Source organism: Papilio polytes, unplaced genomic scaffold (assembly GCF_000836215.1).
Source record: "Papilio polytes unplaced genomic scaffold, Ppol_1.0 DF821845.1, whole genome shotgun sequence".
Classification (NCBI taxonomy): Eukaryota; Metazoa; Arthropoda; class Insecta; order Lepidoptera; family Papilionidae; genus Papilio; species Papilio polytes.
Genome location: NW_013527359.1, coordinates 882221 through 909845, shown reverse-complemented (window position 1 = coordinate 909845; position 27625 = coordinate 882221). Strand labels below are relative to the sequence as shown.

At 34.7% G+C, this 27625-nt stretch overlaps 3 protein-coding genes across 5 annotated transcripts in view; 2 read left to right on the top strand and 1 right to left on the bottom strand.

The window, feature by feature from the left end:
- The window catches only part of LOC106107967 (probable Xaa-Pro aminopeptidase 3), a 7535-nt gene extending 1110 nt beyond the window's left edge, over window positions 1-6425 (top strand). Inside the window, exons 4-10 of one of the 2 annotated variants that reach the window (XM_013289000.1) lie at window positions 822-958; window positions 1761-1996; window positions 2742-2912; window positions 3934-4040; window positions 4418-4555; window positions 5160-5280; window positions 5805-6425. In XM_013289000.1, the coding sequence (XP_013144454.1) occupies window positions 822-958; window positions 1761-1996; window positions 2742-2912; window positions 3934-4040; window positions 4418-4555; window positions 5160-5280; window positions 5805-5974 (1080 nt within the window). In that variant the 3' untranslated portion in view covers window positions 5975-6425. Of the gene's footprint in view, window positions 1-821; window positions 959-1760; window positions 1997-2741; window positions 2913-3933; window positions 4041-4417; window positions 4556-5159; window positions 5304-5804 lie in introns of both variants that reach the window. The other variant, XM_013289001.1, reaches the window with a different exon arrangement.
- A 1117-nt stretch (window positions 6426-7542) lies between these two features.
- Window positions 7543-25529, bottom strand: LOC106108087 (amidophosphoribosyltransferase-like). 2 transcript variants are annotated; one of them, XM_013289169.1, is made up of 14 exons: window positions 25349-25528; window positions 17957-18138; window positions 17075-17183; window positions 16523-16669; window positions 15167-15290; window positions 14689-14819; window positions 14000-14118; window positions 13867-13902; window positions 12274-12363; window positions 11263-11421; window positions 10274-10401; window positions 9451-9672; window positions 8866-8986; window positions 7543-8545 (listed from the first exon to the last, which is right to left on the bottom strand). In XM_013289169.1, exons 2-14 carry the CDS (start codon window positions 18129-18131, stop codon window positions 8391-8393), a joined length of 1716 nt encoding a protein of 571 aa, XP_013144623.1. In that variant the 5' UTR covers window positions 18132-18138; window positions 25349-25528; the 3' UTR covers window positions 7543-8390. The 2 variants fall into 2 exon arrangements, with proteins under 2 accessions (XP_013144623.1, XP_013144624.1); XM_013289170.1 differs by lacking the exon at window positions 13867-13902 and having other exon boundaries at window positions 25349-25529.
- Window positions 25530-25831: 302 nt separating this feature from the next.
- The window catches only part of LOC106107767 (multifunctional protein ADE2-like), a gene marked incomplete at its 3' end in the record, with an annotated part of 2971 nt that continues 1177 nt past the window's right edge, over window positions 25832-27625 (top strand). Inside the window, exons 1-3 of the mRNA XM_013288768.1 lie at window positions 25832-26019; window positions 26556-26759; window positions 27523-27624. Coding sequence (XP_013144222.1) covers window positions 26001-26019; window positions 26556-26759; window positions 27523-27624 — 325 coding nt within the window. The remainder of the gene's footprint in view (window positions 26020-26555; window positions 26760-27522; window position 27625) is intronic.

The following is a 27625-nucleotide window of genomic DNA, read 5'->3' as shown; positions in this document are numbered from 1 at the left end:
AAAAAAAAAAAAAAAAAGGGTGACTAGGCCATAGTCAACCACGCTGGCCAAGTGCGGGTTGGTTGACTTCACACATATCTTTTGAATTTCTTCGCCAATATGTGCAGGTTTCCTCACAATTTTTTCCTTCACCGTAAGAACGTCGGGTAAATTATGTACATATAAAATTTCGATAAATCGAAAATCACATTGGTACATGGTGGGATTCGTACCCAAGACCTGTAGATTACAAGTCAACTGCTTAAACCACTTAGCCACCGACGCTCTCACTGTCAACTCTCATAATTTTTTACATGCTTACAGCCAAATACTGAAACAAATACTGAATACTTTGTTTCAAAAGCACCACTTGCAATCTGATAGACATCAAAAATTACAGAGCCTGTCCCACCACTGGCTGTTAGAGGCCCAGATAGTTTAAAAATGACTTCACTGTCAGATATGGTACAAAATCCAATATTTCCATCATATATTTTACATGTTGGATTGTTATCAGACAATTTACAATTTGGTGGGACAGGCCCTAATGGCCTTATGTGTCCTTATCTTTTAAGTGGTAACATATTTAAATGATATTTTGGTATTCTGCCCTTACATTTATATTACTGTAATTAATTTTATTTTAATGTCTTCTACAATATTCTAAAATTCCAACTTTTTAAATTACTCAAGTTTAAAAAACTTATAAAGAATGTCATTCTCAAATACATCATACAATGTAATGTATTTATTTTTTTATAAAAAGTTTTGGAAGCATGTTAATTTGCCTAATACATAGGCATAGCTTGCTATAATATTGTCATGCTAGAATAATTTCACAGAGTATCTTATTTGTACATGAGAAAGATGCTCATGCAGAACTGTGGGAGGGTCCTCGCAGCGGCTGCAGTGTCTCCGCACAATTATTCAGTGTGGATGAAGCAAGACCAGTGGATAGCTTTAATCAGTATATAACAAAGTAAGTAATATGTAGATTTTTTTCTATGGTTATATTTAATTGAGAAAGTAATAAGATGAATGTGTTTTATGTATGACTAGCTATCGCCCGTGACTCCATCCGCATGGTATTAAATAAAAACAAAAATGGGTAGCCTATGTGTTCTTCCAGACTATCCTCTACATCTATACCAAATTTCATCCAATTTCTTTCAGTTGTTTGTACAAACTTCAACATCCATCCATCCATCTAAACTTTCGCATTTATTACATTAGTATGATTGACCCGCGACTTTGTCCCTGTGAAATAGAAATAGTTTAGTTTCCTATGTGTTCTTCCAGACTATTCTCAACATCTGTGCTGAATTTCATCAAGATCCATTAAGCTGTTTAGCCAGCAAACTCTAACAAACATCCATCCATCTAAACATTTATAATATTTGTAAGATAAAATTCATAATACTAGCGTTCGCCCGCGACTCAGTCCATAGAAGTAAAAAATCAAAAGTAAGTAGCCTATGTATACTTCCAGACAATGCTCTACATCTGTGACAAATCTCGAAATCCGTTCACCTGTTTAGGTTTTTTTTTTATTATTCAACATCTACATACTCTTGGTCCATACTCTTTTTTGCACAGTTTGTGTCTTTTTTCTTTTTTTTTTGTTGCATTATCCTTATTACAATAACGAGTTCCTTTTTTTTAGTCGTTCAGGTTACAAACTTTAACAAACATCCATCCATCTAAATTTTCGCATTCATAATATTAGCAAAAGAAGTATTTTTAAACGACTTTCATTAACTATCTTATTCCAATATTTACAGAATAACATCATTATCAAAACCAGGTATCCTATGGTATCATAACGAGAATCCTGCAAACCTGGACATCCATGACGTCATCCGTTCTGTGCTACACGGTCAGATATCTCTAGAAGATCCGCAGAAGACTCTGCATCAAATGAGAGTGATCAAATCTCCCGCTGAAATTGAACTGATGAAGGAGGCTTGTTATATCGGCGCACAATCGGTGAATATGGCTATGGCTTGCACTAAACCTGGTAGGTAGGTTAGATTTAATTTTGAAAACTGTATTAGTATTAGACTGCTTGTTACATTCATCTCTATTTGCAAATGTTAAAATTCAAATAATTGACAATGAAGGTATGTACTCAATAGGCCAGCTCGCCTGGTGCAATACCAAGAGCACACAGAAGAAAGACGGGAAGTAGGAGCAATAGGGAATATGCATGTATTTTTTTTTCTTATTTTAAACGATTGTTATTAAATAACCTGAAAAAAATAACTCGAAAAAATTAACCATTGAGCTAAAATTATTAAAATAAAATTACGATCATGTTCGAGCGACTAAAACGCGACCGGAGTTGTCATGAGACAAGTGACGTCAATCGTCATATTTAATGCATTTCATTCGTTTCATTCATCACATTCGCTCAGATGTCACTTCGATGCAAAAAACAAGAAAGTATCTCATTGGTTCTTTGAGTTATCAAAAATCAAAATTCGATTCATTTTTATTATTCCTGGTACAAATAAGTGGAAACGGCTGTACCAATTTCAACCGCACTTCCACTGAAGGGTAGCTGACATAGACGGGCAAATTATAGGATACTTTTTTCTTAAATTCCGCGCTGTCAAAATGGCAATCGGACCGCTATCTCTGGAACAAGTAGACCGATTTGGACGGGACTTTGACTGAAAGGTAGCTGGTAAAAAGTCGATGGTCGCTGGAATGTTATAGGCGGGCGACAGCTCGTTATGTATAAAATTGTGTTGGGTATGTAGGTGTGTCAGAGCGTTCTGTGGACGCGGTGTTAGAGTACTCGTGCCGGCAGGCGGGCGCGGAGCACGCCGCCTTCCCGCCGGTGGTGGCGGGCGGCGCGCGCGCCACCCACATACACTATGTAGCTAACAACCAGCTCTTACACGAACAGGAGATGCTGCTCGTCGACTCAGGTAACTCGGCAGGGGATGGGACACAGGCAGGGGAATCAACAATGTATATTTGTCTATGAACTGATTGCGTTTGCCTTATATAAATGTGAATAGGCTGTAAAACGTGGTAATTTGTGTTTAGTTATATAGTTAGGACGTGGTCGCGAGCAACAGCTAGTATCTTATATTTGTATTTTCGATACTAAACACTATGTATGTATGTATATTATATGTATCCCTATATATTTGTGTGTGCGATGCGATGCACACACACACACACACACACATAAATGCAATGATGGCTTATATTATATCTCAACTGCCCCCTGTATCATAAACTGAACCATGTTATAGTAGTTTAGGGGAGGCTGAAAACCAGCGCGGCCTTCAGTGACAAGCTGGAGGCCGCATCAGCTGAGCCTTTTCCTTTTGACCAAGAGTTTGTATCTTTATTTTTATTTCATTAATAATTGTTTTATATTTATAAAAGTTGTTATAATTAATAAAAGTTGTGTTCTTTTAATTTTCTTTTGGTCAATAAATAGTGTTTTATTTTATTTATTATTTATATATCTCCGTTTTGTCGTAAGTTAGCTGTAGCGGTGTTGAGAAAGTGCAGAAATTACTAGAGTAGGTAATATTTAAACTTAAAAATAAACATCACGAATTGTTTAATTTAACATTAAGTATATTTTTATAATTAGAATTTTAAAATCAAATCTTATTTGTTACTACAGAATTATAGATACAAAAATGCGACGAGAGGATGGGGACATAAACTAAAAAGTATGGATGGATTGTGTGAAAGAGGATATGCTTTAGGAGTGGATTCAGATATGACGACTGATAGAGATGTATGGAAGCATATGACAGATGCAAAAATGTAGATGGAGTTTACCTTCTAAATGGATAAGGCTGGACGGATTTCCAAGAAATTTGGAAGAACAGATTAAGCTATTTCTTTTTTATTCTGCGCGGACAACGACGCCAGTAAAATCTAGTATATTTATAGAATTGAAAAGTAGTATATAATTTCACTCAGGATGTCAGCGGTGGATGTACAACTCTGATATATCAAGAACTTGGCCAGTTTCGGGGAAATTCTCCAAATATCACAGGATATTGTACGAACTCGTGCTAACTGTGCAGGTGGGAATATTTGATTGATGTTCCTTACTAATATAAAGAGGAAAGATTTGTTTTTTTGTACGTGTTCAAATAATACGAAAACTATTGAGAGAAATTTCAAAAATTTTCACACTTAAAAAGCTACGTTATCAGTGAGTAGGCTATTTTTTATTATTATAACTAGTGTTAAACATTATAGTAGGATTATATTTAACTAGGTTTCGCCCACGACTCCGTCCGAATAGAATTAAAAAATGAAAAATGAGTGTTCTATGGTTTCCAAACTATACCGTACATCTATACAAAATAACATCAGAATCCGTTCAGCAGTTTAGGCTACAAAATCTAACATCCATCTAAACTTTCGAATTTAATATTAGTAAGATTGTTATTTCCAGAAACGTCTAATAGAGCTAGTAGGCGAGCAGCGGCCGGCGCTGGACCAGCTGTTCGAGCAGATGTGCCGGCTGCTCGGCACGCAGCTGCAGCAGGAGGGCATCCTGCCCAAGAACATTGACAGCAATGACCTCATCGGGGTAACTTAAACTAATACATTTTATTAGAAACTAGCTTTCGCCCGCGACTTCGTTCGCGTGGAATTAAAAAAAATACAAAAGTAAGTAGCCTATGTTCTCTCAGACTATCCTCTACATCCATACTAAATTTTATTGAAATCCGTTCAGCAGTTTAGGCTACAAACTCTAACAAACATCCATCCATCGAACCTTAACATTAAACTTTCTGGACAATTTACTTTTTATAGCACTGTAACCACAGACTTATAAAAAACATGTTTTTATTACACTAACATTTTCTATAACATATTCATAGACAATAAATAACATTGTCACCTAAATAAATGTGTGATTTTTTTATATTTACCATTGAATTCGATTTTTTTACTAACACATAACATTTTTCATACATAACAATTTTATGAATTGACCAAAAATGTACCTTTCCCAATAATATCGTTTAACTATTATGTACTAATAAAGCGAAAGTAAATTGTCCGCGAATTACCTTGTTAATTGTTCATTACTCGAATCCTACGTTTGCGGTTTATCACGTAAACAATCATCTTTAAGGAGATAAATAACCAGAAGTGGTTTCTTTCTCTATACTTTTTTAAACATTTAGCGCGCGTACCGGCTGTGCCCGCACCACGTGTCGCACTACCTCGGCCTGGACGTGCACGACGCGCCGCTCGTGCGCCGCCGCGTGCCAGTCGCCACTGGCATGCTCGTCACTGTCGAGCCAGGTACACCTTTGTCGACTGGACAGGTTAATTATAACCGAAAAGACACTTCTATTCAATTTTGTTAGTGTTTTGTAGCCTAATATCCGGCTTGCGAGGACCAACTTTTGTTTTATTGATAAAGTCAAGAAGCCTAACAATAATTTCTTATATTACTTCTGAGATTTTTTTAAATTGACCACACCAATTTTGAAATACTATCAGTCCTATATCCGAGTTGGAACGGACCAAATTTTATGTTTTATTGTTAGCATATTTTTGTTGTTAATAATTTGAAAACTAGAAGTCAACAATTTTTTTTGCATAGATTTTTTTTTTAGAATCTGACTATCTGACCATTATAGTTCAATATCCGGCTCGAAAAGGACCAACTTTAATATTGAAAAAATAGAGAAAAACTCTATTCCGAATTTTTTTTTGGATAATTTTCTATAAATTTATATTTTCTTGTTATTTTTTACTTTTTAACACTAATTTTACTGTGAACTTGAGATTTTTATATAGAAATATGTTTCTATTTCTTCCAGGTCTCTACATAGCACCGAATGATAAATCAGTGCCGGAAGAGTTCCGCGGCATCGGCATCAGGGTGGAGGATGACGTGCTCATAACTGACGGAGAGCCGGTTGTTTTGACGGAGGCTTGTGTCAAAGAAGTCGACGATATCGAGGCTATAGTTGGAAAACATAGCCTTTGAAAGTATTTGTGGTGAAAAATAAAAACTAGTATTTTTAAAAGTGAAAATAAGTATGGAAATAATTTTTCATGTTAGAGAAATGGATTTTTAAGTAAAAAATCTGCCAAAAAATATTTTGCAATCCTGAAAATCTAGCTTAAATAAAGTGGAATTTACTATTTTATACAATTAAATATAGTAGAACCTAGACAAGTTAAAATCAAAAGGAAATACATACGACTTATAGAGGTTTTAAGTTATAAAGGGTCTATGTAGAGGTTTTGGGCTCTGATAGGAAGGGAACATATTTTTTGAAGTTATAGAGGTTTTTAAGTTATCTAGGTTCTACTTTATAGTAATAATCGAGTACAATAACAATATTTCATGAGTAAAATATTTAAAAAATTGAAAACATAATAATTTTAGTATAAATGTTATAAAAATTAAGTTTTTAGTACAATGAACACAATTTTATGTATATAGACATATTGAATATGAAATAATAAAATGTTAAATAATGAAGCCTTTTTAACATCAATTTAAAAAAAAATAGATGTTATTTTTTCCGTAAATATTTTTTATTTATGTCCTAGCTTTCGACCGCCGATACAGAGTGTAATAAAAAAAATCATGTAGCCTGTATTCTTCCAGACTATTCTCTATATCTATGTCAAATTTGTTTAAAATCCTTTCAGCTATTAGGCGGTAAAATCTAAAAAACATCCATCCATTTACTTCGCATTAATATTAGTTAGATTTTCATTAGGGAAGTCAAATAAAACAAATTAATTTACTCAATGTTATTTACTAGAAATAGGAAGATTTTTACAAATAAATTTCCTACACCGAAGCCCTAAATTACAACTAAATATAACCTAAATAAAACATTTAATATAGGAATGTACATGTAGTAAATAACATCAAAACGTGGCTTAAGCTTATAACTATACGTATATAAAATAGGTTACTTTTTTCATATTAGATCCCTCTTATTCGAGATAAGGCACTATTGGTCTAAAAAAACTATATAAAAAAAATATTCAATTTTTTTACTTTGACAATAATTATAAAAAGAGTATCTAAACATTAATGCTTCTTAAAACTCAATTAAAATATGAAAAAAAATTAACTACAGCAAATTAAAAAGTAAATCGAAGAAAGAGATTTTACGATTTTTTTTAAGATGCGATATTCATGAAGACTATGTTAAAATCTGCTAAATTTTCATACAAAATAAAAGTGTATTTTAGAAATTAGTACATAAATGTAAATATTTCAAGTCGAAACCAGCACGACTAGTCTTAAGCCTATATATTATAATTAAAAATTCTAAAAATCTAAAAAATTTGACACATTCTTGAATTAACCATAATTTTCTCCCATTGTTTGTGTTTAATAATAAATGCATTTATTATCTTGAGTTTATTAGAGCATTTTTCATTATTTTCTATTGATAAAAACCAATGTAAACATTTAATTTCTTTTTAAAAAAAAAAAACCGGGTATAATAATTACAACTACATATTGTAAAGAAAAAAAATTTTAACTATTAATTTAAATTAAAAAGTAGATTATTACGTTAGATATAAAAGAATATTTATTTCGATATGTATTTCTCTTTAAAACAAAAACATTTTAGTTGGTCCTCTCATTTTCTTGTGGCAATTTAAAATTTCAGTTTTACAAAAGTTACACGGAAGAACGAATAATTATTAATAATTTTCTATTTCTAGCAATTTTACTATAGTGTTAAGTGAAAAAAGTGTAAAGCGAAGTAAGAGTTAATCTTTAATTTGTAAGGAGGAAGTCAAGTTTTTAAATATGTTTCGGTACATAAAACCTTGTAAATAATTATTTAAAAGGTTACATTACAGTTTATGTCTGGCAGCGGCCTGTACCAAACTCGTATCAGATTTACACTTGGCCAGCACAATTGGACAGTAGTGTTCAATAATTGGACTGGCAACTAGCATTATGGAAACAGCAGTGACCCATCCATGCCTCGCTTACATAAGCACTCAAATATACTGGCTAAAGAACCGGGTGTGTTAAAAGTGTAGCTTAGTGTAGTGTTGTATACTGTAGCGTAGCGTAATGTAGTGTATTGCAGCGTACATTAGTGTTGTGTACTGTAGAGCAGCGTAGTGTAATGTAGTCTAAATGTTAAATGTGCAGTGTAGTGTTAAAAGCATAGCTTAGTGTAGTGTTGTGTACTGTAACCTTTGACGATACTAATGTAGTGTATTGTAACGTACATTCGTGTAGTGTACTGTAGCGTAGGGTAGTGTAATTTAATCTAAATGTTAAAAGTGTAGTGTGTGTAGTGTTAAAAGCGTAAATTAGTGTAGTGTTGTGCACTATAGTGTAGTGTACTGTAGTGTAGCGTAGTATAATGTAGCGTAGTGTAGTGTTGTATACTGCAGTGTAGTGTAGTGTTTCACCAATCGACGTCATCAGGCAGTCCGCCAGGGTAGTCGCCAGTAAGACAGGCAGTGCAGTGTCCGCCCAGCCCCGCCTCCGCAGACGTCTTCATGTTGTAGTGCACCGCGCTCACCAGACCCTCAACACTCAAGTACTCAAGGCTGTCTGCGCCTGTTACATTATTACTAGTAAATATTTATGTATGGACATCCCCATAATTAGGGTTTTTTTTTGTCATTTTAATGCTTATGGGGTTTAACTTTTTAATGAACTAATTTTTTAAATACGGTGCATGAGAAGGACAAAAGCTAGTCTCATCATTCTGATATTTTTGAAGAGGTTAGAAAAGCTTATATATTACGTGCAAGCGACAAATTCGCGAAATAAATACACTTGGCTGTTTTAAGTAGTCTTACTAATAAACTGAAAATTACAAACAGGTCTTATGATGGTTTTTAATGAATAAATTGACGATGGAATGGTTTGCTTACCAACATGCTCGGCCAACTTGAAGGAGTCCATTTTGTTGGCGATGAGCTCCTCTCTGGTGGGGATGTTAATGCCCATGTAGCAGGGGTACTTGAGCGGCGGAGACGCTATCCTTATGTGCACCTAAAGTTATCAAAATAATAACTTATTATCATAATAAGTAAACGAAAGTGGCAACATTGCTCTTTATTCTGACGATAAAATTTTTTCTCTGCTAAAACGCATGCAGGAATGTATAGTCATCTCTTTCATTCTCTATTAAAAGAATGAGATAACAATATGTTTCACGTTTTCGCTATTGGGAACCAAATTATTAGGTTATAATTTATCAATTCTGTTTAAAATATATCTATAATTTAAATAATGACACATGATGTATTTATTGTAATTAATTTTTTGTTTATAAAGAAAAAATGAATTTTCTTTCTGTCAGCAAGACCAAGTTTGTTCCAGGTAATCTCCAGAACGGCTAGACCTATTTAGACGGGACTTTGACTGGAAGATAGCTAATATTCCCGGGAATGTTATAGACTATTTTATTTTAATCTGCAAAGTCGCGGGCGAACGCTAATAAGAGATTAACATACCTCAGCAGCGCCAGCGTCTCTTAGTAGCTTGATGATTGGTCCGATTGTGTTCCCTCTCACAATGGAGTCGTCTATGAGTACGATGCGTTTCCCGCGCACGTTCTCTGAGAGTGCACCGAACTTCTTAGCGACGCCGAGTTGTCGCAAACGTGTTGATGGCTGGATGAAAGTTCTACCCACGTATCGATTCTTGCATAGAACTTCCATAAACGGTATCCCCGACTGAAAATGTATTCAACTTAGACCTTTGACGATATTATCGCACAACTGTTGTGCGATCGCTGCAAATCACACAACTAAAATCAAGTAGTGTGCCCACCATATAAGTTAATAGAAATCAAACCGGGACTAAACAGCTGTAGTTAAGTCAAACGTGTGCGCGTGGCCTAATCTTACTAATGTCACAAATATGTTAAGATGGATGGATTTGTTCTAGAAGAATCGACGAACGTCGAAGAACGATTTAATAGATATATAGTCTGGAATAACACATAGGTTATTATTTATTTCAATTCTGCCCAGTGTCGTGGGCAAAAGCTAGTCTATTATATAGTTAGTCTATAAATCGAGTAACAAAAATTTTGACGCACCTCCGATCGATAATATAACTTAGGTCTACAAGAAACAGCTACCAACCATATGGTCATATATGAAGTATTTTTTATATCTATTTTACATATTTCGACCTCCCCCCCTAGCAACACCCAAGAAGTTAAATGTTACATATAAAAAAAAGAATCTACAACAAAATGCATAATCAAGATCCACACAAACTACAAGGTAAATTAAGTTTTATTTTCATGTAGATAAGGTTGAAACTCACCTGTCGCGCGTACCCGTGCGCGGCGGCCGTGCCGGACTCGGGCACGGAGGACACGATGTCGGCGTCCACGGGCGACTCGCGCGCCAACATGCGCCCGCACTGCAGCCGCGCCGAGTACACCATCTGACCTGCAAGGACATATTTAGTTATAACTATTAAAAATTCTATAACATTCATCAAATATCTGCCCACTGTTGGACATAGACCCAATGTGTTCTACAGAACGCAGTCCTTCGCCATCTGCATTCGTTATGACATTCGATAGAAAAAAAAACATACAGAATTGAGTACCTCCTTCTTTTGGGAAGTCGGTCAAAAACTTACAAATACAACTTTTGGTATGTTTTTTTATAAGAAAAACTATAAACGAATGGACAGTTTTTGATTTTTCATTGAAATCAAATGAAAGTTATCCCACATCAAATTAGAACATAAGAATCATGTAAATCGGTTCTTGAGTCGCTGTGTAGTATATGTACAGCCGTGGAAACCTGCGGTGTTGCACTTTCAAAACAACAGCTATATTCATTGCCACGCGAAAAATCCGCCTCTTATAAATAACTAAATAGATATCAATGAGTGCAAACGAAGGGATAATACGACTTTTTTTCTAGACTTATATATAAGCTGCGTTGCATTGATTTCTGTTACGGGTGTTGTCAGAATGTTTAAATGATTGTAATTTTTAAATTGGAACACCGTCGGTTTCCCCGACTGTACATACATGAAAAAACCATCGTATTGCAAGAACATCCACATATATCATACTTATCATACTAATACTAAAGATAAATGCGAAAGTTTAGATGGATGTTTGTTAGAGTTTGTAGCCTTAAAGAACGAACGGATTTCGATCAAATTTGTTGCAGATGTAGAGGATAGTCTGAAAGAACACTTTTGTTTTTATTTATATCCACGCGGGCGAAGTCGCGAGCACCAGATAGTTTAAAATATATTAAGAATGTAATGCGGCAACACCGAGCACCGACCTTCAAAGATGCTGTCTGCGCGGGCGAAGTAGACGTACTCGAAGATGCAGAAGGCCTGCAGCTTGTGCGGCGGGCGCTCCACCACGGCCACGGTGCGCAGCCCGCGCCGCGACATCTCCACGATCTCGCCCGGCAGCACCTCGCGCACGTAGCGCGCGCCTGCAACACGCATACTATACTATCCTTCTTGTTCTTGGTATCGGGGGGGGGGGTCTTTAAAAAAGATACCCTTCTATCTGAAAAGACTGAATTATGTGTTTGTACTCAATAAAACTCGGCTCGGAGCCTACCCTAATAAGGGGTGACTAGGACATAGTCCACCACGCTGGCCAAGTGCTTGTGGGTTGACTTCACACATATCTTTGAATTTTTTCGCCGATATCTGCAGGTTGCACGATGTTTTCCTTCACCGTAAGAATGTCGAGTAAATTTATGTACATATGAAATTCGAAAAATCGAAAATACATGGCTGGCTTCGAACCCAAGACCTGTAAATTACAAGTCAAGTGTTCAAACCCCTGAGCAACCGACGTTCTAAATAATAAAAATTATTAAAAATATCTTAGTATCCGGAGGAGGGGGGAAATCTTCAAAAAGATACCTTCTTTCTGGAGCAAAGGCAGTATTCTGAGTTTGTACCAAATAAAACCCCCTCGGTGGCCAGCCTCGAAACCATATATCTAATTAATTGCATTTGATTGCCAATAGGCCATTGAATAATTATTTTTTTCCAAAAATACCAACGAATGGTTAAATGTAGATGGGAAACCAGCTATTAATCCTTTCGATTTATGGCCGGTTTCCCGGCTATGGTTAAAGTTTAAACATCCGTTAGTGTTTTTGGTTCGACAAATTGATGAAATGCGTTTCCAAAACATAGGTCAACACTATTGAAAATAAATGTAAACCTTATTAACCCAACTGTCAATTGTAAATATTACGTATAACCGAAAATGATATCGCAGTCTGTAAATTAGTGCAATTTCAAAATACAATACACCAAAAAATTACCTATTGAGAGAAATCCGCAGGACTCAGAGGAGACCACCCAACCCTCGGCTTTGTCATCAACGCCATTCTTAGCGATGCCGTTCGTTAAAACTGAAAAAAAAAACATTATTTGACTTCGCCTTCTTAAAAATAACCACCACCAAAACATAACCTACAAAACACTAAACAAATCAGTATATTTTAAAATAAATTGAGTTACAAAAGTAACAAAAATATATTTAAACACATCAGAGTTCAAAGCATTGAATGTTGTTAAATGATAGTAAAATGTTAAATGCTTTATATTATGACTCCCATACAAAAATCACTAAAAACCCCAAATCAATGGTTCTTGATGATCTTAGTTTTCGACATATAAACATGCAAACATCGATCGGTCTCTTTCTCTCATACTAAAATTATATCTTTTATCTCTGTCATGTAACGAATATGCTCAAATGTGACGCGTACTTCCGATGATTGAAAATGTGTAAAGAAACATTTTTATTACATGGTTTAAAGCTTTAAAGCCTATTATATTCACTTAATAAAGACAATTTTAACTGACAGCAGAACAGATAAGTTAAAACTCAGTTTGTGTTAGTTAACAGTTTTTTTTTATAATAATGTAAGGTAGCAAAAGAGCAAGTGGCCCCTTGAATCTACCGAAATGGAAAACGACCGCTGCCCATAAACATCCGCAATTGCAGATGTGTTGTCTACCCTTAATTGACGGAGGAAGAGACGCACATAAAGAGTATTTCCCTTTCCTATGCGTCTCCTCCACCGTCAAATCCACTTTTCCTTCCTATTCCTTCCTCTTAAGAAAAGGGTGGAAAGGAAAAGGGACTCTTATTAGGCGTCCGGCACCACACTCATCAGACGAAACGCGGAATTACTCCCACTTCACGCCTGTCTTCTGTATAGTCGTGGTATTACACCGGGCAAGCCGGCCCTGCAGTGCGAAGATGTTAAAGCGGGCACTACCACTGTTAAAGTTTTGAAACACACGCACAGTTTTAACTAATCATATAGTAGAGTGAGGACAGTAAGAACTGAACCTATGTTGTTGGCAATGGGTCAATTAAAAACGCCCAATTGTTTATTCCAATGTAATGAAATACTCCGTCCGCGTGAAATGAAAACGTGCAAGTAACATCTATACCAAAATGAATCGAGATAAGTTTAGTAGTTTATACAAACTCTAACAAACATTCATCCATCCAAACATCTTACTAATCTTACTAATGTTCGCGCGGACACTGGCAACACCGTAAAACGTCAGAACCAAAAGTAACGGCGATGAAGAGGACTTACTACGCGCATATATTTGTTATAAACTCTGTTATGTTTCCCAAATAAACTATATAAACCAAACAACTAATATTATAAATGTGAAAGTTAAGATGGATGGATGTTTGTTAGAGTTTGTAGCCTATACTACTGAACGGATCTCAATGAAATTTTGCATACATGTAGAGGATAGTCTTCTACAACACATAGGCTTTGGTTTCGTTTTTTTATTAATACCAAGCGGACGGAGTCGCGGGCGAAAGCTAGTTATATTAGTAAGGTTTATGTATGAAAAAAGTGAGGATATGAATCATGCATTACCCGCTGCATGCTGCGCCGACGACTGTTTGTAGACATCTGCAAATGTTTCCTTTATTAATGGACAGAAATTGTTAATTAATATTACTGAGCGACCATGATGCTATTATGATTTATATAAAAAATAATAACTTACATGATGAGCCCAATGGTAATATTTTACCGAGACACAGCGGCCTGTTCCCGTAAGGATCTCGGACTGCGTAGATTTTGTCCTTCAACATTATTACTAAAGAATAACTGAGAGGTGCCAACCTAAACAAAAAAATAAATTAAAAACTCTCTTCATAGTGTGTCTTAATAAGATAGATTAATTTGACAATTCACTGCAAATTTAGTAGGGATGGGTTGTGTAAAATCAGTCATGAATCTTGTCGATTTTCGATTATTATTCTTTTAGAAGTTGGAATCGATAGATTTATAGTTATGACTTATGAATTAAAAAAAAAACACTGTTTTTATTTATCAAATTAATCTAAGATTTAGACAAACTATAATACAAAACAATGGCCTTAAATAGATATTCTCAATGAAAATGTCACTTTAGCAATTGCTTAACGTAGTTTTTTCATACCAAAAGCATATTTTTGTTGAATTATAGTAAAGTAGCGATTTGCCCCGGCTTTGCACGGGACCAATGCTGCTACGAAAATGTATCTATTGCCATATCAATAAAAACCACTAAATTATACATTTTACATATAAACATTTCTCTTAAATTATTGTACCTATTAAAAAAATCAAAATCTGTTGCATAGTTTTTAATAACTAAGCATATACAAATAGACCTAATTTTATAGTATGTTGTGAAAAAGAGATAATTACCTCATAAGATTGTTTATTCTGGCCGGCCAGTCGGGACCATTGGTCTCCCCCTCTGGCGGGTTAAGGCACAGTGCCTGCGTGATCAGCTCAGAGTCTGAATGTGTGGACAGACCTACGCCTCTACCTAACACCTAAGCAAATATAACACTTTTAAAAATCATTTCAAAGTGCAGAAGTGAAACATCTGGCAACACTACGCTGAATACTCTTTGACGAGATATAAAATATCAATCATAGAGTAGACAAATTAAAAGGTTAGCGTGGTATTGGTATGTTATGAGGAGGAATAAATTGCATGTAATAAGAAGGACGTTTGTTATGAATGTGGAGAGGTAGACCTAGGAGATGGATGAATTGCTTGAAAAGTGACATAAACAAGGGAGTGATGACTGAGATGACGTATGATAGTTATTTGGAGGATCAAAACCGGTGCGCCCTACGGATATCGGATAAGATAGGGGATAGTAAACAAGCTAACCATTTTCCTAAGACTGCTGCAGTTGACGAGCTCGCCGTTGTGGGCGACGGCCAGCGCGCCGTGTGCCGTGTGCACGACAAAAGGCTGGCAATTCACCTCCTCTGACGCTGCTGACGTAGAATACCTACACATAGATTAAAAATTCGTAGACGAACATGTGAATTGTAGGAATTGCGACTTTCAGAATGAAAAAACCATCAAAATCACACGTAAAGTGACTGGCTATATTAGATTGCAAAGATATAAGTTACTTAAAAACTTGTGTACATCACAGGTCAAACGCAAGACGTCCAACAATTACATGAGAAACATTGACGCAAATTGCGTCATCTCCTGCTATCTGCTGTGACCTACTGCGCCATTTGGACATCGCGTCAATCCTACCGTCACAATCGCACCGAACACATTGTAAACAAATGATTATCGCCAAATTTAGCATTATATAAATTACTGAAAACGAAGATATTACTGTACTGTATATTTTTGTACGTAGATTTGTACACCGTCAGAAACATAAATGCTTGTTTTAACAATGTCAACAATTTCAACCTGTAATTGGTACCTCATCTTTAAAACGTATACGATTGTCGTAACATTCAGTTCTATAATCTGAACGTGTATAGCTAGCTTTAGGTATTGAAGCAATATCTTTTGTTCTAACATCCCGTATTTCCAGTTAATCATATCGGTCTACCAATCAATCGGTCCAATGGGAATTTTACCTAACGCGGCATATAAAATTGTCCATTTACAAAACATTAATGACGTCACCAACGTCAGGATGTGTTCATTCAACAAGACTCAAGGGCAGAATCAATCACAAACAATAATAGGGCAATTTATGTCTTGTCCAATCAAGATATAATGAAGTCGGGTTTACATCCTACCTAGTTTGGTATTACCTAAATCTATATCTATACTATTATAATAAAGCGTAAACACACACTTCTTTGTTGCCTAAGATGTCAGCAATCACAGCATATTATTGAATATTTCTTTTCGTAATTAAAAGCCCTACTCTTACGTCACGCTTTAGGCTATACATTATCACGTCATCAAACTTTGGGGGGTACATATTTTAGATAAAAAGCCTAATGTGGATGCCGGATGAAGCCGCACTGGAACAGCTAGTAATATATACTTTCAATATCTAGTAAGTAAAAGTGAAAAAAATGAAATATCAAATATGTTTCGAATATTAAAAATTTTTTAATTTTCTTGACTTTTTAAATGTAATATCCATCGAATGGACTATTTTATCTATACTTAATACCAACAAAAGTTTATAAACACGAGGTCGTAATTTTTTATTGCCCTATTAGGGCAGATTGTCAGAAGGTCAATGTAATCACTTGCCTGGTGTGCCCTATTCCAAGGTTTCCCTTCAACTTCCTCATGGCTTCATCATTGAAGATATTATTGATGAGGCCCATGCCCTTGTGGGAATTAAAGGTCCGTGCACTCTTGCCCTCTGACGTCACGATTCCCGCCGATTCTTGACCCCTGGGTACAAATAATTATAGATTTTTCCATACAGATATCGTTATCAAAGGCCAAGTGGAAATGTTAACACGATTATTTGAGAAACAGGTCTTTTATTGATAAGAGGTAAATATTGACGAAGTTTTCATAATTTTAATTAGAATTAAAAAGTATGATTGGACATTTTTTTGCTTTAAAGAAGAGGTGAATTATCTAAACTATTATTTTGTTTATTGAACAAATATAGCTCTTCCGTAACACTATATCATACTAATATTATAAATGCGAAAGTTTGGACATATGACTGTTAGACTTTGTAGCGTAAACTGCTGAACAGATGTCGATGACATTAGGCATAGATGTAGAGAATAGTCTAAAAGAGCACATAGACTCTTGTTTATTATCAATTCCACCTACTACACCTACCTGTGTTGTAACGCCACCAGTCCCAAGCATATGACCTGTGCTACGTCCACCTGTGTCGGCCACTCGCCAGTGCCTATCGCCCCGAACACACCGCATTCGTGTGTTAAACCTGCAATAAACATTGTTTTTTTTTATAACATAAGGCAAACGAGCAAGCGGCCACCTGAATCCGCCAAAATGGCGAAGCGACCGCAGCCCATAGACATCCGCTATCGCAGATGCGTTGCCTACGCTTATCCGACGGAGGAGGAGACGCACATAAAGAGGATATTGCCCCTTCCTATGCATCTCCTCCACCGTCAAATCCACTTCCCCATCCACATCCTCTCCTTATAAGAAAAGGGTGGCAAAGAGAAAGGGACTTAAATTAGGCCTCCGGCACCACACTCATCAGACGAAACACGGAATTGCTTCCATTTCACGCCTGTCTTCTGTATGGTCGTGGTATTACACCGGGCATGCCGGCCCATTCGTGCTAAGATGTTAAAGCGAGCACTACCACTGTTAAAAACTTTATAAATCGATGCTAATTTAAACAGCTACTAAAACAGCGCTTTATAACAGTTGCAATTGGAACTATAGTATTTAAAACTTACTTTAAATTTTTTTTTATCATGAAAACATATCTATCTTATTCATACATATTGCTAAAACCGCTCTTACTATCAATACTAATATAAAGAGATTTATATTTTTGTATATATTGATATTACTCAAAAACTACTGGGTCGATTTCAAAAATTCTTACATCATTAAAAAGCCACGTTATCAGTGAGTAACATAGGCTACATTTATTATTTTCACGGGGACGGAGTCCCGGGCGAAAGCTAGGTTTATATAAAGCACTAACACATTTGATTTTTTTTGTTTCGTTAACCTTACCTGACTCGACAGCGCCCCTGCCGTACCTCTTGCTCCTTATTTTGACTTCGCCTTGCGTCGTATCGCACTGACAGTTGTCGTCACACGCTTCTAGCGCCCCCAGCCTGGTTGTGTGTGTATCACGTGACTCCTCCCGACCGCTCTGACATGGAGATGGTCCAACGGGACCGTCCATGTCTTGTCTGGAATACAACCGTTTAGTTAATTAAAAGAATGCAGCAAGTATAACATAGGATACGGGGCGCCTGGCTCCAATGGTACAGCTGGCGCTAGGAGTCAAACGCCAATGGAGGTATCTTCTACTTTAAGGACCGCCAAAAAAAACCACACGAATTTAGTATCTCCTTCTTTTTGGAACTCGGTCAAATATGGTTAACACAGTCCTGTATTCTAGTCACCTAACATTCTTTCAATTTACATATATCTTTGAAAAAATACACGAACATAAAGTACCTGGTCTTATTAACAAGTCAAAAACCCCAAAGACGTTTTTAAAAATTAACCGGAAGTTAACGCGATCAAAAGACTAACCGTATAAAACGTGTTCCTTATTTAAAAAACTTTTTCGTATCAACTCGCACGCGACTTGCATCAAGGCGGTGACTAACCGTACTCAACCCTCGACATCTACACATAGTATATTGCACGAGTAACTAAGAATTTAATAAACAACGCATTATTATTAACGCCTTAAAATTAGTAATAATTTAATTGACGTCAGCTAAACGAAAATATTTTTGTCGTTAAATAACCTACTTAGAAAGCTACGTCATCGGGGTTATCAAGGTATCATGTTCCACCAGACGAAATAATTATAAACATCAGATCTATACTTTGACTCCTGTCTATTCTAACAATGATAGGTCTAGAAACAGCTGTTGCAATACTGCTTTAATTAGTGTTCAATTTCGAGACTAAAGGTCCATTTACACGATGTAAGTTTCATGCGCGTTGCATACAACAAAATTGAAGCAATAATTGTTTTGTATAGTGTAAAAGATGTTTGTATGGGCCTTTAGAAATTAAAGGACCACTTTTAACGGTTATTGTAATTATATAGGAGATATATCTAACATCCATCTTGTAATTTATACCTATCCACTGCTACTACTGACGTGTGGATGATCCCAAGGGTTCTCGCGGAAGATCAGCGTTGGTACTTCAATAGGAGCATCCAGCATTTATAGCTGAGCGAGGGCCCAATCCGGTCAGCATTGCAACGCTAATTTAAAATATTCTTTTTTCTTTTTTTTTTCATTTCATTAGTTATGTTTCTCATTTTTTGTGTTTAATATTTTTTTGTTCATAATTGTAGTGTTGACAAAGGATTAAACATTATTTTATTTTTTATTTTTTATTTTTAATAACCATCAAACAACTGGTGTCCGATTGTCGATTGTTTCGCAGCCAATTCAACTGTTTAGTTGGACAAATAAAAATCGAGTAGTGTGCGTACTTCCATATAAGCTCATAAAAATCAAAGCGAAACAGTTGTGCGATAGTTTAGTAAGATCCAAAGATCTGATCTCTGTCGGGGGAAAATTGAATAATCCATTTGTATCTATTGTTACAATAACGTCACTTATTTGTAGAATATTATAATTGCAGGCTTCGAAAAAAATATAATTGGTGATCGTAAGACCACGCAGTTCGGAACTGGTTAGCATGGTATGAACATATTTTAGGTGGAAGGGAAAAGGAGAACTTTTAATAAGTTTAACTGTGAAGGTTTATATGGACAAAGGTTGGTTGGAAAGTTAAGAGACAAGATTATTAAGGGAGTGTAGACTGAAATGTTAAATACTAAATCGACCTCGAAGTCGAAAATCTCTGGCAGCCAATCGACGTATAAGATGATGCAGTCCGTGACTGTTTGTTTATAAATAATAGATTTGATATTTAGTAAACATTGTTTACTCCTAACTAGCTTTCTCCTGCGACTCCGGCCGCGTGAATTAAAAAAAAAACAAAAGTAGCCTATGCGTTTTTCCAAACTACACATCTGTACCAAATTTCATCGAAATCCGTTCAAACGTTTAGGCTACAAACTCTAACAAACATCCATCTAACCATCAAAACTTTCGCATTTATAATATTAGTATGATAAATTATCTTATTTCATGACTACATTTTTTTGGTAATAGTAATAAGACAATATTATTTTTGATTGTGATAATTTTATATAAATACGTAATAGAAACGCAATTCTAGTGTGTCGGGCGTCAGATCAGCCGCAGGGGGTCAGTTATCTGGTGACATTTTGGTATCTTTCCACAACATGGCAATAAAGGAATTGTGCTATAAACAACAGATAAGTTCGTTGCAAAATTACGCCTCGGCTACATCATGTTTCTAGTAAACAATACAACAAAAACATTTTGATAGTCGTATCATCAAAATTATTTTTAAAAATGTCCTTCGAGTATTAGTAAAAAAATATACCTATGGCATAGAATTAAATCCATTTACTTTTAATTTGGTTGAGTTTAATCAACCCCTAGTTGTTTTTTTTTTTGTAACTGAATGGTCACTGTTTGCCTTGAAGATGCATTTACAGATTTACCGGGCATGAGGTGGCCAAGTGCAGGAGGCCCTTAGCCTAAATCCCTCCGTCAGGAGCCTTGGCACGGGCTGTTACTTCGTTATAATTACCGGAATGGGAGGCCACCGAGCTCTTAGATATCTTTGCTGAAAGCTCCATGGAGTTGCTCGGCACAAGGTCCCCGAGAGGAGGCCTCGGCTTGGGCGGTTGCTGCTATCTATGCCCGTAGTAGCGTCGTTGACTATGGCTTACTCACTTAAGCTACGCTCAAAACCCCCCGGTGGACACGGATAGTGAGCTGGTGATTGACTTCGATTTTATATTTCCGTTTTTTTTATACATAACTCGATGTTAGTGAACGAATAATCGAGATACAACCTATAAATATCAGAGATGACCTGCAAAATAGGTGGTTGCACAAATTCTGCTTTAACTTCTAAATAATTCGAGCCAATAGCGTAATAATTAAGATAGAATTGCGATCATGTGTTCGAGTCTCAAACAAAACTGCAGTACAAGTAATGTAGTCTTTGTAAATAGCTATAACATGAAAACAAGGCACATAAAGGCTTGTCTATTATAAAAAATATCTCCGTAACAAGACATTATTTACAACAAATAGGTCATTGCTTTATATTGTTTATAAATATGTTATCAAATGTCACATGATGCAACATTATGATCGTATAAAGACGATAGTTTCAGTGAAGACTAAATTAATATTTTTTAATAATATTCATGGGAGTACTGCACTATTCTACTGCTCATCACTGTTAACTCCCACGTGTGAAAGTTACGTTAGCACAAAATAATGGTGGATTTGTTTACACACTTTGATTTTAGATTGAAATGACGATACATCCAGATTGCTTTGCAATTTGCAAAAGATAAATAAATATAAAAGAAATATTGAACAATATAACAAGCAAAATGTTAAATTACTTTTTTTGTAACAAAAAATCATTGATCATAGCTCCTTATAATAACGTTTCATGGCAGACGGTACGGCGACGCTGGAAACTTGTTTTAACTTTTTTATGATTACACTCGGTTTCCACTGCGAAAACTCTACATAAACATGATGTTGTCTCTATTTTTTTCAACTAAAATGAGTGTGATGGCAAGACACTTGCACAGGTGTTTCGACACCAGCTATTATTAGCTGTGTATTAAGAAACAAGTTTTTATCATCACAAAAAATACAAACATTACTATAAAAAGTTCTGGCTATTTTGATATGAAAGAAACGAGCAAAAACCGCAGATATCAAGATAAACAAGCATTACCTTTCGGATAAAAAAAGGATTATCAAAATCGGTCCACTAGCGGCGGAGTTATGCCGTAACACACATAAAAAACATACAGACGAATTGAGTACCTCCTTCTTTTGGGAAGTCGGTCAAAAATAACATCAAATAAAAGGAATAAGGTATTTAATATATTTAAAAGCTTTAGTGAATATCGAGGATAAACGTTCAATTCTTGATTAAAAAAAAAAACATTTTATCTATTTCAAATTCATTTTCTTATTTAATCTATTTTTAAATTAAATGTTCTGTGAAACTAGTTTATAAACCTAATAACTAATTTTTACATTAAGCAATATTTTATATTGTGTAGGCGTAACTAGAATACAGCTATGCAATATTTCGCGACAGGTAGATTACGTAACTATTTCAACACCTACTTGATTCAAATATCAATTGCGCTTACAAATAAGTCAAACACACCCATAAATTGTAGATTCGGCAGACATTGTATGAAAAACAAGCAGTCAAAAGTACGACGTAGTTGTGTTTAAATAAACCGAAAACATATTTACTAATTTTATTGCGAAAGTTTAGAAGAATGTTATGATTGCTAGAGTTTACTACCCACAGCTGAACAGATCTCAAAGAAAGTCATAGATATAGAGCGGTGCGGAATAACACAGGTTACTCACTAAGCAATAATTAGAAGCATACAGGGCCTGTCCCACCAAATTGTGAATTATCTGATAACAATCGAACATGTAAAATATGTGATGGAAATATCGAGTTTTGTTCCCTTATCTGACAGTGATTTATAAGCTATCTGAGCCTCTATCAGCTGGTGGGACAGGTCCTAAAAGTTTTCAAGCGAAAAGAGTAACATATTACGTAACGAGATGTATGTCTTTTCATGGTTTTTCAATCTTTTTATGGTTTCGATACGCCAATTGAGACATGTAATTTCTTTTAATAACATCGTAATATCGTCGGTGGCTCAGTGGTTTGAGCACTTGACTTGTAATATACAGATGTTGGGTTCGAATCCTGCCGCCATGTACCAATGTGATTTTAGATTTTTTCGAATTTTCATATGGACATAATTTACCCGACGTTCTTACGGTGAAGGAAAACATCGTGATGCAACCTGCACATATCGGTGAAGAAATTCAAAGATATGTGTGAAGTCAACCAACCCGCACTTGGCCAGCGCGGTTGACTATGGCCTAATCACCCTAACTTTAGGGTAGACTCGGAACCCCACGGTGGGGACGTATAGCCGGTGATGATGATGATGATGAACATCGTAATAATTCAAATTTTATTGCAAACTTTTGAAGCTCAACTTTCGTCATGCGAGTACAATTATCATTGTTTACAAGCCGATATAAAATTATTACCATTTAGATAAATTTAAAAAGATAATAAATTTCAATGTTAATATAACATTTAAATTATTAAAGCACAAGGTGCGTGTGCACTCGAAATGGATGTGTTTGTAATAAAACTTGATGAACCATTTACATTCTGTCCGCCTTAAAAATAAACGAGTTATAGTTAAACTAAGGAATAAACGAAGTATAAGCAAATGTTACAACAAATTTTATATTCCTATAAAGTTAATGTTAGGAATAAACTCAGTATAAGCAAATAATAATACAATTTTTTCTTATTCTAAGTTTATTCCTAAGTTTAACTTTATACCGCGTTTATTTATGTTTTGCGTGAGACTAGATTTTCGCGGTTATTTAAAATTACGTATTACTACCATCAAAATCGGTCTTTGTGAATTGCGTGTCATTTTTCTAAGTTCTTTTACATTTAGTCTTTAAATTAAATTTATATCACCAAAAACAGACAACCTTAAAATATCATTATAAGAGGAAAACCATAAACTCAACTGACCCATCTATATCACAGACATTATTATATTATTGTTCGTAATAATTTAGTTATGGTTTTTTAAATAAACAATTTTTGTATTAAAACTGATAATAACTTGAATTAAAATAAAATAAAGTATTTTGTAATTATTTCATTGTATACAATAGAGTATTAAGGACTTATCCCACCACTGACTGATAGAGGCTCAGATAGCTTAAAAATCCGATATTTTCATCACATATTTTACATGGATTATTATCAGATAATTTGCAAGAATTTAGGACTGACTGTAAGAATTTTGTTATAATTATAGTGAATTATTTTACTGTTCATTATTAGGACGTAGCTAGACGTAGACGTAGATACAATGTAACTATACATTGAAAGCAATTGTTGTTTGTTATTTACAGTTAGAATATCATAATGTAGAGACCTATTAACAGCGGACAATGTAGGCCAATAACACACCCCAGTTCAATTCTATCAGTGTAATAACTGTATTTTGATTAAATAAATTTTTTAGTTACCTTATAACTTGTATAATAATTTTTAATCTATTAATTGTACAGATAATTATAAGTTTTGTATAAAATAATCAACTAAACAACTAAAAAAAAAACAATTAGTTAGATTGCAGAATGACAGTATTCTTACACAAAAAATCCATCCAATAAAAAAGGGATATCTTATATGGGGTGACCTAACAGATATAACTTTTCTTTACAATTCATGTAGATATCTCTCCGATAACAGCAAAGTAAAATAAATGTAATTAAATTTCATAAGAGAAAAATTATGTTTCCGACAATTATTTCAAGATTTTAACTAACCATTGATTTTTAAATTACTTTAAAAGTATTTTGAAATGAACAAACTCTATTTTTATAGGATAGGGCAAATAAGCAAGTGAACAGTTGGTATTATAAAAGCAAAGTGACCGTTGCCTATAGACATCTGCGGTAAATTAAATTTATATAGATGCAGTTTACCCTCTTATAATAAGTAGACACAAGATATGTTAAGAAAAAAAGCAATTTCCTTCCATTCCGCACTTTCAATGTTAATATTTTTGAAAAAATACCATCAAGGTTTCTTTAAGTACTAGACCGATTCGGTTATCTTATCTGTCTATTATAAATAATAGACATAATAAAAACTTAAATACTAGTAAAGTTACTAAAGTTTAGAGATTGGGAAAAAGTTAATTATTTGATACTGAAAGTTTTGTGTATTTACAAAAAAAAAACATGTTGCAGGCTACAAGTTAATATCTTACTATTGAAGAGACGAGAACTTAAAAAATAAATTTCCTAGCAGTAAATATATCTGCTAATTAATAAGTGTTACATAAATTACTACGTAAGTCTGAAATCCCATGAAACTATTGACATTTAATATAAAGTTAAGCAAAGTTTAGAAAACTTATAGCAAAGTTACTCTTGAATAAAACTTAAGTATACTTAGCTAATTTAGTTTATTCATAATAAAAATAAAAGTTTGTAACTTTTATGTAACAAAACAAAAGGAAATAATGCCATGCGGAGCACCACATTGTCTGTCATTTGACGTTTACAAAGCAATAATTATCATAAGTAAACTTAACCTGGGGAACTTAACACAACTTAAATCTGCCAATTGCGTTATTGTCATACAGATGTTGGTGTATTTAATGTCTTAGATAATAATAAATAGAAACATTGAAAACATTTATGTACGTACCTGAATAAGAAATGGTAGACTCAAGTGAATATCTTGCAAAAATGCGGCAACAACAACCTTAATTTATGAAGCGTATAGGAGCGACAAGTATCACGAAATAATTGAATGTCCATACATAATTTGAATTTGAATTGAAGTTGACTGCGAGTGAGATCAAGTACGCCCATTGAGTGACTGAAATGGCAATAGAAGTACTAGGCATAACTATACTTGATACTTGTAAAATGTAAGCCACCTATAAAACAGCAAAATCCTTTTCAGCTGTTGCGTTTTTTATGAAGTTGAATAATAAATCCTCCAGAAAATTTTACAGAACACAGTATTTTATGTGTAACAAGTATTTCATCATTAATTTTAAAATTACCTTTAGGACGTAACATTTTTGGTAATAATAATAATACGGTAGATAGAATGTTTACAAAAGAGTTTCTCAAATATGCTCAAAGTATCAAAATCAGATAGCCGCGTTATAAATTGTTATCACAAACTCGTCAGATAGCTAACGCGTAGCTTCGAGCACGTGGTTGTATTCAAATAATATTGGTCGTCAAAACTTTATAAGAGGTTCTCTGTTAAATAGGTTGGTCGCGGTGCATAAATTCCTGTGTTAAGGCCGCTTCATTACTAGTATATCATCCAATAAGTCAGAAAAATGTCTTATCCTAAAGAAGGTAAGAATTATAATTATTTATTTTAAATCTAGTGGTATTATTCGACTGAGTTAAGAAGTCTATTTCATGTATTTTCTATCCGGCATTTTTCATTGTACAAGATTTCTATTTGTTTGTTTGGCCTTGAACAAAACTTTTAGTTTTGTAAATGGTACGGATGGGTATTTGACTTAAGAATAACTTCATTAATCCAGGATATGACTTAATGACCTTGACCTTGCGAAAGCTAATTCTAATTTTATGTTTCGCGTTGATTATGCAAATTAAAACAACGCCTTGACGATTAGGTTGTTAGATAGATAATAGTAAAATTTATTTCATATCCTACGATTCAAATTCCGCACATTGTAATTAAAAATAGAAACATTTAAACTACTTCTAGACAGAATGTTCATTGACTTTTTTTCTTTATGCATTATTTCCAATTGGAATATAAAGAAGGAAAGGGCTTTCAAATAAACACTAGTTTAAAGGAAAACCTACCCTGCTTAATTTTTTTAATCTTACGACTTGTTCGTTTTTATGATTTTTTTCAGTCGGTGGTCTGAAGCTGGGCAGTTTGCTTATAGAAGGCAAGACAAAGCAAGTGTTCGATTTACCCGAACAGCCAGGCCATTGTCTACTTTTGAACAAGGACAGGATCACCGCGGGAGATGGCGTCAAAGCGCACGATCTGGAAGGCAAAGCGGCCATATCTAATCAGACTAATGCTAAAGTTTTTGAAATACTCAAAACTGCCAGTAAGAATGTTGTTTTTTTTTACTTTTCTTTTATGCGATCTGCAAAAAACGAAGTCGTAAGTTCGAATTTTAGTTTCGTGTTCCATAAATGATGCCTTGATTAGATTTTTTGTGACCGTAACCATTTTTGTATAATAAGGTATTGTTTTCTTTGAATGAGCGTCGCCAGACAATAATCTGGCTAGGTTTAGATTTCTAGAGCAGCTGCCCCCATTGTCCTTAGGCGACGGCCATGATTGATTAATTCTAGGGCACGACCATACGCCATACTTGTAACTTTAAATAAGGAACGTTTAATTGAAGTTTTTGTTTTTTTGTCTATTTTTTCTAGCCAGATATGTAGTAATATTCTGTTTGTATTACGTAATCCGATATCATTTCACTTGTTTCTCCTGACCTCATATAACACCGGAGTATTATCTCCGTTGTTTGTAATTACGAAACATAAACTAAATATAACTTAAGGTCATATTGCAAAGATACGATATAACAAATAAGTTACTTACATACTGTAAACATACTTAATATCCGTTACTTTAAAACAACAGGATTTTTTCATTTAGTTTAGGGTCTTTGAATGTTTATGTCAATCAAAGAAAGAAAAAGACTTTGTTTTTAAGACGTTATTGATGTCGAAATCATAAATTTAAATTGTTCATTACCTAACATAGTTACTTAAACGCAAACAAAGAGATGATGATTCTTAATCAACGTGAAAATACAACAAATTATTAATAACTGAATAATTCTACTTTTTTCGCAGACATCAAAACAGCGTTTGTCAAAATAGCGTCACCCACCGCTTTTATATCAAAGAAATGCGACATGGTACCAATAGAGTGGGTGACGAGGCGGCTGGCCACCGG

Excerpts from the sequence above, each read along its gene's own strand:
- LOC106108087 (XM_013289169.1), bottom strand. The coding sequence starts at position 18,131 with ATGGACGGTCCCGTTGGACCATCTCCATGTCAGAGCGGTCGGGAGGAG. Across the intron at positions 15,291-16,522 it reads CTTGGAATAGGGCACACCAG|GTATTCTACGTCAGCAGCGT; the intron begins GCAAGTGATTAC and ends ATCTATGTGTAG. Across the intron at positions 11,422-12,273 it reads CTGCGGATTTCTCTCAATAG|GCGCGCGCTACGTGCGCGAG; the intron begins GTAATTTTTTGG and ends TGCGTGTTGCAG.